Here is a 10,883-nt window from a genome sequence, read left to right as displayed (position 1 = left end):
ATGGCGAAGCTCGAAGGTGACGAAACGCGACCTCGTGGTTGCAAGTACCCGACACCACCGTGCGCGCTTGCTAAAATATTACCCGAGACGACTGTGCGCGCCTAGTTTCGTCAAATCGAGAACGCTTCGCCCATTACAAACACATTTCTTACTTTTTCAAGAGATATTCTTTGTCCTTGTATGTATACACCCGGGGACTCCTAGGGTGCCTCCTCGGGTTTTGGCCTCTGGGCCAAAACCCTGCGGGGGCAATTACTTCTAAGACATAAATGTGGGCATTCGTCTTTAGGCGGGGCTTTTAAAGGCTTTAATTTTAGTTTTTAGTGTTCAGCGAAGATTCTTGTAATTTTGACTGTGGGCTCAATAATGAGCGTTCTTTCGTTTCGCAATCGTTCATAAAAACTCAATGTCGTCTAACATAGGTTTCCTTTTCGAAGTGCAGACAACCATTTGTCTGTGACGGAGATATGTTGAAATCATTAAACGTCTTGGATTAAAGCACGCATGTTGGGTAAGAAAGCATTTAGGGGACAATAGCCGGAAAGATGGATGATTGCTGTTTCCAGTTGACATCGTCAATAGGCAACAGACGTCGTCCCCAGGGTCCTCTCTCTTCATTTAACCTTTCGAGAAGCCGGGCCTGGGGACGAAGTTAAAATGGCCTTGTCGCAATCCTCGGTCCGTCAGCGGTTGGTCAGCGGTAGGGTCGCCGGGACTCACTCTGGGAAACTGAATTAATTTCTTTTTTTCTATTGGTCCTCACAGAACAATGGAAATCAACACGGAAGTCTGAAAATCTTCCCCGGAAGTAAACCAAACCGGAAACCCTGGAAAAACATTTTTTGTTTTCCATGGTCAAATGTTCAGAGGTATCACCTTAATTTTGTAAAACAGCTAAGAACTCGTGATATGGCGCTACATAAATTATTTTTGAACTCAAAAGATACCATGAATAAAAAAAGGACTTCCTTTAAACGTCAATTCTGAACGGAGTTTAAAAACAACAACGACGGCATCAACAAGGACAAGGTCGATTGAAAACTCAATTTATAGTTGACTTACAAATCTCGCTAGAACTACTGTTTTCATTCAAATCTCCGTTACGGTTGAAAAAACTGAATATCGCAGACAGTGCTCGATTCAAAATAATAACTTATAACACAGAGTTTGAACATTACGCGTTGTTGTTTTGCTGAAAAAAAAAAGAATTGTACAATTGTGTGCACGTAATTGTGTGCACGAGCTGAGTCGCCGAAATGCTAATTACACCTTTTGAATAGCGTTGACCGGTGTGGCCTTTAACGTCTTTATTAATATTACCGCCATTCGGTCAGGCAACATTTTCTTATGCAGAGTGGATTTCATTGTTCCCAGTGATTGGCCGATCTCCACAAGTAAAATTTACCTTTCGTTTGAAGAAAACCTTATTCAAAAATATCACCGTACCATCTATATTCAAATGTTTATCTGAACCTATATCTCAATATTGTAAAATTAGAGCAGTATAAATCTTACTGCTTCCTTGATAATAATAATAATAAAAATAATAATAATAATAATAATAATAATAATAATAATAAAATAATAATAATATCTTTTATTTAGACACGATAAATTTACAGCATAGCTGATGTGGTCGTGTTTAAGTTACCTAAGAAATAATCATAACAAAAATAACACTAAGACAAATACGAATACTAACTAAACTTATTTACAATATAAAAGATATTTAAAATATTTACATGCACTTGCCTATTTACAATTTTCTGTTTACAATATCGAGATTTTTGAGGGCCTTTAGTTCCCTATTGAAGGATGCTTAGCTTTCTTTAGCCCTCCAAGCATTGGGAAAAATTATTCCACCTTTTTGCGCCAATGTATGAAACTGATTTCAGTTTAAGGTTAGTTTTTGGCTTGAGCAAGACTAAGCAGTTCTGACGTCTCAGGTCATATATACTTTGCTGCTTCCGAAAAAGAAATTGGATACCCAATGGAGCAGTTCCTTCAAATACTGTGTATACTAGAGTTAGAATTTAAGTGTTATAGTTAGTTTCTAGCGTTCGCCATTTTACCCTTTGAAGAACATCCACAGAGGGTGTATACCAGTCTAATTTATGAATTATTTTTGCGGCACGAACATGAATCTTCTCAAGTTCTTTAAAGAGAGTACTGCCGCAAGAACCCCATACAGTTATGCCGTATGTAACAGATGGTAAGATGACTTTAAAGTAGAAATCAGTTTTTGGTTTAACAGGTAGGAAATGCATAGATCGTAGCAAGTTTAGCTTCTGGGTGTATGACTTAATGAGAGCGTTTACATGAGTGTCCCATTTGAGTTCATTATCCAGGTGAACGCCCAAACACGTGGAAGAAGTCACCAGTTTTATCGGATTACCTCCAAATGATGCCTGCCCTAGAGGTCCAATGAAATGCCGGCCCCGGGATAACATCATATACTCGGTCTTCCCTGGATGTGGAGTTAGCTGGTTTTTGCAGCACCACTTGTATAATCTCTCTAGAATGGCGTTTAGCTTCTTTGCAACCTTTTCATGAGTCTGTGCGGATGTATAAATGGTAGTGTCATCAGCGTACATATGTAAGTCCCCTTCACCTTCAGTTACATCCGGGAGGTCATTGCAGAATAGTGAAAACAGAGTCGGACCCAGTACTGATCCTTGAGGAACGCCGTACTTTACCATTCTCCTTTCTGATTTATAGCAATTAACAATTGTTACCTGGGATCGGTTTGTCAGGTAGTCTCTGATCCATGACCACAGGTCTCCTGCAATTCCAAGGCTTTGTAGTTTCTGTAGTAGAAGGGAGTGAGACACAGTGTCAAACGCCTTCCGGAAGTCCACAAATACTACACCCACTACAAGATTGTTGTCAAGGGCTTGCCTCCAGTCCTCAGTCATTTTGATCAATAGATGCTCCGTTGACATGCCCTTCTTGTACGCCCATTGGTTGTTGTTTGCAAGGTCATGTGTGCTAACATGTGAAGTGACGGTAGCTGTGACACAAGACTCCATTATCTTGCCAGGTACACTAAGAAGTGAAATCGGTCGATAATTTAGTTTATCTGTCTCGTCATTGTTCTTGTATACAGAGCACAAGTTAGCGGATTTCCACATTACTGGAACCGTATTGGTTAACGCACTTAATTTAAATATTGAAAGCAGTGATGGTACGATCGCATTTCTTGCTAGCTTGAGGAGCTTGGGTGCTACTTTATCTGGACCACTTGCCTTGTCTTTCTTTAGTTTTATCAGCGATTTCGTGATCACATCAGATGTTACCTCAATTGCCATGACAGTGGGTGTTACATTAGTACCGGTAATAGAAGCTTTCAGATCTGCAGAGAGCTTGGGAAGTTCACCAGCAAGTTTCTCACCAATCGTGGAAAAATGTTCATTCAAGATGTCTGCTTTCCTTTGATCAGATGTCTCTAAGACTCCATCCGAATTTCTGATGGCCACCGGAGCCCCCGAAAAATTGTAACAGGCAGCTTTCTTCATCAGTTTCCAATAGGATTTACAGTTCTTAACTTGGTCAAAAAGGTCATTGTAGTATGCACACTTCGCCCATCTGACTTGATCAGTGACCCGGTTTCTCAGTTCCCGATATTGTGTCCAGAGATCTTCATTCTTGGTTCTTTTGCTTTCAACAATGTTTTATACCGAAGATTCATCAGGTGACGTATGTGCGGTGTGATCCAAGGAAGAGACTGACTCCTGATCTTGACTTTTCTTTTTGTTGCGTGCCTGTCATAAATGTCATTAAATATGGTAGTCCAAGCCCAATAACTGTCATCAGGGTCGTTAAACGCCGAACACATAGACCACGACGCGTCTTCGACATCTCGGATGAACTCTGACTTGTTAAATCTTTTAAAGGTGCGGCCATGTACAATTTTGGGGGGCAGTCTTCTGAATTTTGACTGCAAACATCCATAAATCAGCTTGTGTTCAGAAATACCCAGTTCCTGGGAACGTGTGTTCTTTATCATGTCCACTCTACTGGCTATTACCAGATCTATCAGGGTCGAGGAGTCTCCTGTCACCCTTGTGGGTTCCTTGTTCATGACAGTATAGTTGAACTGAAGTAAGGACTTTTGCAGCCTTCTGCCAAAAACAGAGGAGATGACATCTCCTTGCCGCTTAGAGAATTCACAGTTAAACTAAAGACGTTTTTGTATTTCAACCATAATTCTCAAGAGTCTGATGGAAAGTTTCGAAGAAGCTGAAGTTATCTGGGGGGCGATAAATGGTTTCCACAATAAACGCACTGGAGTCAATTTGCAATTTTAGCCATATGCCCTCTGTTTGATGGAACTGGAATTCAATTTCTCATTGATCATTATCAAGGAAATTTCTTATCGAACTATTCTTGAAATGAATTGCGGTCGTTTCACCTACGAGTGGATTCGCTAACGTCTTAGGTCGATTCGCCTACGTCTAAAGTCGTTTCGCTAACGAGTTTTCAACCCATCTTTCCGGAGTTCAAAAATCGCTAACGTAGTCACCCTTTGCTTACGCTTAGGTAGTTAAGGTGGCTCGTAATAGTTTAGATATTCCCACCTTTGCCGATGATTCTATTGCTGCTACAACTGTAATGTTGAGGTTTAACTTTCAGAACAACCTTGTTAAGGTTTTACTAATAAAGAAGTTGGAGTCACTGTGACGTCAAAGTTTGTTGCCATGGCAACTACAAAACTGGTCAAAAAACCTCAAAAAGATACCTTATTTTTGCCCGTTTGATTGAGGCTAATTACTCTAAAACTAGACGGTAAAAGTTTTTGTTTTTCATATATTTTTGTCTAAGTCTAAAGCTCAAAAGAAACGATCTGACATTTTTTTAAAAAATTCTGTTAGAAATGTTCAGAGCCACCTTAAATTTATGCAGAAATAACGTAGCTCCGAATCCTTTTGAAAGTTTTCTCTTAAAATTTGCAAAAATGTTTATTTTGTCGGTTGGATTAAAATATGTGAAAAAGAAAAACTTTCACCCAGTAGTTTTTGAGTTATTAGCCTCGAAAGGTATAAAGTAGTGTATCTTTTTAAAACCTCTTATGACGTTGCCATGGAAACAAATTTTGACGTCATTATGACCTCAAATTGTTCATTGGTAAATTTTAGTTACGTTTGAGCGCAAATATTTCATTTAACGTTATTAGTATGGCTGTGAGAGAATACCAAAGACGTAAGCGAAACGACCGGTTACCCTTAAAATTACCATCCAAGTAAAGAAACAAAAAATATAGTTTGCACATTATTTAAGACCCACGTGCGTGTTGTACCTTGGAACTTGTTCTGTATCGCGTCTCTTCAAGAGAGTGGTAGTAGTTTTGTTGCCTACGCTGCATATCTGAATGACTTCACGTAAAGGGTGTTACTTTAAGTGATTTTTTATGAAGATTTGCTATTTTTAGTACCCCCAAATTAATTTAATAGACGCTATCGGCTAAGAAGATTCAGTTAAGATCACTTATATCTAAACAGCTAGTTCAATAAAAAAACACTAAATTTTCTGCGATAAAGCAAATTTTTCCGCGCCCTTGTTTATCAGTGAAGGAAAATTTATACGCAGATCGCAGGTTACTGAATATTGGAAAAAAGAAATGCTTTATTTAGTAGCTGCAAGAACTTTGCTTGTCAGGTAAAACCGGAAAATAACTTGTTAGCATGTAAGCGAATCTCGCTTACTACAATAAAGAACCACAAAAATAGTAGACCTGAGTAATTTTATGCTTTTTGATGTGTTGGAATCTATTGTAACTGGGTAAGATTTGATGACATTTATCAGATCAATTAAACAGATCTGCTCTTTTTTCTATTCACGGATTTTCAATAATACAACCTTAGACTGTTAGACTATAACAAGAAATATCAACACTTCACTGCCATTTCTTTACTTGCTCGCAAAATTTCGTTCAAAGTCGACTTCATTTGTATTCACAAAGTGACAAAGCTTGGGATTAATATAATTTTCGATTTAAAATATTTGGAAAATTTTATTTGATATTAGCTTTGTGCTCATTTGGCCCATATATGATAAATGTCTGAATGACGCGGCGAGGCGCGGTGTCTCCTACAAATCTGTGTCTCACTAACTTGGTTACGAACACAACTGCACCAAAACAAACCATAAACAACGACCACTGAAATACCTTGAATGGAAATTTCAAATTTTTACACATGTCACAAATGTACCAGATTTTTGTTGTTGTTCAAGCTTGTGCTGGCACAGGGCTGTCGTTATCGAGAAAAGGTACATTGCATGTAACTCAGTTTGTCAAAGAAAAATTCCTTAGTACATTTTTGTGGTTTTCATGTCTAAAATAATTTTCCTACACCACCCACCCCCGGAAAAAGGGAATGTTATTACGTCCAAAATGACTCACTCCTCTTCCCAACGGAAGGATGGGCACGCGTACAAAGGATCCGAACTCAGAAAATAATCATTTTTTTTCCCGTTAGTTTTTTTTTATCAAGAAACATAACTAACAGCGAACACATTTCGAGTGTTGACAATTTTTTTTTGCACTCGATACTAAATAATGATGTTTTGAATAAAATAAGAATGTTTTAATAATATGCAACATTCTACATTAAGTATATTATCACTGATCATAACAAAGTTCAATCTTGTAGATTGTGGTTAACAAGGATTCACTTAAATCGCCGAATAAAATATCTGAACTGACATCACCATAGTATTGGGCACGCTCTGATAAGTTTATTCAATACTGCTTTTGTTCTTTTCTGCTTCCACGCATAAGAAAGTAAACGAGTTATTTGAGGATGCTTTGTGCTAATCCTAGTGTCTGTGGCTGCAAATTCAGCACGCTCATGCCTGTTGAGCTGTTTGGAAGGCTTGAACGTAATTAAACAGGCAAACTAAATATACAAGAGCATATGTTAAAGTTAAGAACCTGACAAAGATGCGGTGGAAATAAACTACAGTAACACAATACTGAGCGCGAGCTTCATGTCGCCCGCTATATGGTAATTTGTGTTCAGCTAAAACCGAACGCCTTTCTATGAGTTTGTTAGCTTTTTGGGACGTCAACCTGCTTAAGAGCAGCTTAAACATCCTTGTTTTCCAACCCATCCTGTCCGTTCATCACGCCTTCTTCTTTTGTTTAGAAACACTTTCAGCATAATGCCATTCCAACAGCTAAGTGCAAAGACGAGAGTTAACAAAAGAGAGCCTAACGCTTCTGTATTATACATGGATTATTCTACACTTTCTGAGTTTAACAACTCGCTGTTTTATGCAAGTTTACAACTCATTTCCGCTTAATTAAGATAACTTCTAAACGACAGTCATGTGAAGTGCTTTCTGTTCTATAGCTCTTCATTCAGCCGCAAAATGACCGCTGTCTCACAAATCAGCATGTACAAATTTTTTAGCTAACTCTCAACGGTGTGTGACCACAATTTCATCGGTTTATTGAACACAGTAATCGATCCAAATTCATCAAGCCTGATAATCGGAAAGAAAAGTTTTTATTTATGGTCATTCAGTTTGCCAAAACTAAACAAATATTAGTTTTTTTCCTGACCACTTATTGAATATTTTTAGAAGGTTATTTTGGAGTCAGTTGTAGAGAATATATAAATTCCGGCGTGGCAGCAGACTGCACTGTTGGCTAATGTCGGGCGTGCACGTGAACAATATAGTGGGCGGCTATAAAGTCACAAATGAACCACTTGGATACTTCAGTAATCAGTGCAACATTCAGCAACCACACCGGCCCAACGATTAGCCCATCAGAAGCACTAGTGCCAAGGAATCCCGCAGAGCACTCAAATGAATTCGCTCAACTTTATTTTACTTTTAGTGTGCTTCACACCAGTATCACTTCAAAATGGAGACGAGTTTACCCATCTGCAAAGCGATTTACTGAACTTGTTAGAAATTAAAGAAAAGCCGAGCGTGTCAAGAAGCAGGTCTCAAGTGCCCAAATATGTTATGGACCTGTACAAGGAGCAAGCTCATACAAGTAGTTTTACCAAGTTTGGCAAGTCAGCTCCTGGTAAAACGATAAGAACTTTCTTCAGAGGTATGTAATCATTCACAAGAAGCTCGCGCAAAGGAAACGTAATGCGTAAATTATTGCACTACATAAATAGTATTATGATAATTTGTGAACGTCGCCTTTCATTTATCACTGCAGATCCGAGTGTCGGCGGCGCAGAAGAGCGACATTTCTACTTCAATTTATCCTCACTTCAACCAGATGAACAAATAAAGAAAGCAGAGCTGAGAATATTTAAAAGACGTTCTAAGCTTGAGAACACTCACGGCCATTTCAAGGTGACAGCGCATCGGTTGAACCGCCGAGCTGTTGACGGTAGCACAAGCTGGAAGCGAAAGCTAACTACAATCGATACCAAACTCGTCAAATGTCGTCGAGTTGGCGGTTGGATCGTGTTAAATGTAACCTCAGCTGTAACGTTTTGGAGTTCTTGGCCATCGCGGAACTTCGGCTTGTGGATCACTGTGAGCGGGTTTGGAATTCCAAATTCAGATTTCTACATTGCAACTGGCGGTAGAAAAGAACCGATCTTGGTTATTTACGGTGATAGTAAAGAGAAAAAGCAAGACAAATCACTGAAATCTGTCAATGAGATTCCCAATGAAACACGGGAAATCAGCGACCAATACACAAAAAGGAAAGGAAAAAATAACGACGATAAACCTTTCACGTTTACAAGAAGCCGAAGATCGGTGGACGACAAGTGTGCAAGACACAAACTATTTGTGAAGTTTCGTGACTTAAACTGGGACAAATGGATTATTGCGCCGCGTGGATTCAGCGCATTTTACTGCATGGGTACATGCCCAGAAATCATCGACAAGTACTTCAATCCGTCGAACCACGCCATAATACAAAACCTTCTTCATCATCGGTACAATAAAAAAGTTCCAGCAGCTTGCTGCGTACCAACGAGTTTACACTCTATGAGCTTGATGTATTTTGAACTGGATGGGAGCATTGTGCTAAAAGAATACTCCGGCATGGTGGCGTCAACATGCGGATGCCGCTAGTACATTTAAAGTTAAAAACGGGCCTGAAAATTATCAGTTCGTTTAAAATGAATGCATAGAGAACAAATTAAGTGTCAAAGAACATATTTATATTGATAAATGGTGTTTAGCACCCTAATACGATATTGGAAGATAGTGAATAAATTTGAGTAGAGTCTTATGTGACCTGAGGCAGGTTCGCAGCAGTAAAGCTAGATATAGATTGACTAAGTCTGAGTATTTTCATAGCAGTTATAGTGTTCCTCGGCTGTAGCACACGTCAGCTAATCACGCGTTTATAATACGCTTAAAATCATTCTAAGATTTCTACAAAGCGTTCAGTTGTTGAATAGTATAAGAGTTGCTATAAATGGCACAGTCCAGCCTATTACGGCCAATAAACAGCCTCAATCGGCTACTACTGTTCAAAGACAATTTTATTTATTTCCGGTCAGGCACTAAGCCGCCGTCTATTTCTTGAGAAATTTGCATGAATTTCAGACTTGATATATCACGCTTCTGTAAGCATGAATTCAATAAATTTAGATGCGGGAAAACCTGTTCCGCTATCACGTACGGTTCATTCTTTGTCATGTTCTTCAACTTTGCGCCAAGCACTTTACTGATGTTGTTTCTTTTCAGTTTAGGAAAACCGCAACGTTCAGTGACGGGATTTGGGGCATTGTTTAAAACATTTGTACTTGACACTTAAGAGCAAACTGTTGACTAAGGATATCGTACAACGCTTGTTATGACGTCTTATTGGTGACTAAACTAATATTGCAAGAGGGTGAAAATAAATGGGAAAGAGGTTATAGAATACGTACTTCAAAGAACATCTTCAAATAAAAGTTGTGTCTAACGAAGAAAGAGGTATTTCAAACGTGAAAACCCAAGAATAAAGTCCAGCGCCCTGTGATTAAATTCCACTCAACTAACGGAATTTTACTGATCCTTACATACTTGTGGCGAAACTTTTTTAGTACAAACAATTTGAACGGTTGTTTCACGTTATTTTATCATAGCACAAGCCGAGTCCAGAAACACGGATTCAACCAAACATTTGGTGTCCTCATTTATCGAGTTTTTGCTTTTCAAAGAATAACTTCAGTATAGGATATTATTTCTTCAATTTATTCAAGGTAACGTTAAACAAATATACAAGTTGACCGTTGGTTTATACCTACCATTGTCTACAAAGTATACAATGTCTTTTTCCCGTCAACATTTTTTGCCTCTTGGATGAATGATCTTATTAACCCTAAGGAAAGCTCGGCTTTCTTTTCAAGTGTTTCTTTTGTGTTGTATTCGTAAAGTCACCCTCCAAATATAACCTTAAATATAACCTCAAGTGAATTTGAAAGCAATTGGTGAATTTATTTGTCGAAGTAATAGCTTTCAGAAGCTTCGAGAGAAAAGTTCAAACCGTAATGCGATGTTGATCGCTTTCGGGTCTGGACATTTCCGACAATCACAAATCTCAGTCAACAATACTAATGTGTTTTGTCGTTTTCTTTTATCAACGTATATAGTGTTTATGGTGAATGAACTCAATAGAAATGATGGTCATTTAACTGAAACATAATAATTTTTTAACATGTAAATTGTATAACACATGGAAAGCTAAAGCAATTCAACTTCAAAGGTTCAAAAACATATACACGGCCATAACAGTTAAAAGCGAAGTAAAGAAATCCACGACGCGAGCTAAATATTATTTTACCTTTATTCTTACAGTTGCATATATAATTACAGAATACATGTCAAAACGATATATGCAACAATTGCATATTACCTGGAGACTATATACACTAATATGAAGTTCATTACTTCAGTTTTTATGTTGTAAC

General features: G+C 38.3%; 2 protein-coding genes across 2 annotated transcripts; one reads left to right on the top strand and one right to left on the bottom strand.

Moving 5' to 3' along the window:
• Window positions 1-3,610: 3,610 nt before the first annotated feature.
• On the bottom strand, window positions 3,611-4,081 carry LOC144655040 (uncharacterized). The gene has a single exon (XM_078515260.1). It carries the CDS (start codon window positions 4,079-4,081, stop codon window positions 3,611-3,613), a length of 471 nt encoding a protein of 156 aa, XP_078371386.1.
• A 3,499-nt stretch (window positions 4,082-7,580) lies between these two features.
• On the top strand, window positions 7,581-9,616 carry LOC144653064 (bone morphogenetic protein 2-like). Its single transcript, XM_078512977.1, has 2 exons — window positions 7,581-8,065; window positions 8,180-9,616. Exons 1-2 carry the CDS (start codon window positions 7,813-7,815, stop codon window positions 9,052-9,054), a joined length of 1,128 nt encoding a protein of 375 aa, XP_078369103.1. The 5' UTR covers window positions 7,581-7,812; the 3' UTR covers window positions 9,055-9,616.
• The last annotated feature ends 1,267 nt before the right edge of the window (window positions 9,617-10,883 follow it).

The sequence above is a fragment of the Oculina patagonica genome, chromosome 5 (genome assembly GCF_052425735.1).
Source record: "Oculina patagonica isolate OP01 chromosome 5, crgOcupat, whole genome shotgun sequence".
NCBI lineage: Eukaryota > Metazoa > Cnidaria > Anthozoa > Scleractinia > Oculinidae > Oculina > Oculina patagonica.
This window is presented reverse-complemented; position numbering and strand designations above follow the sequence as displayed.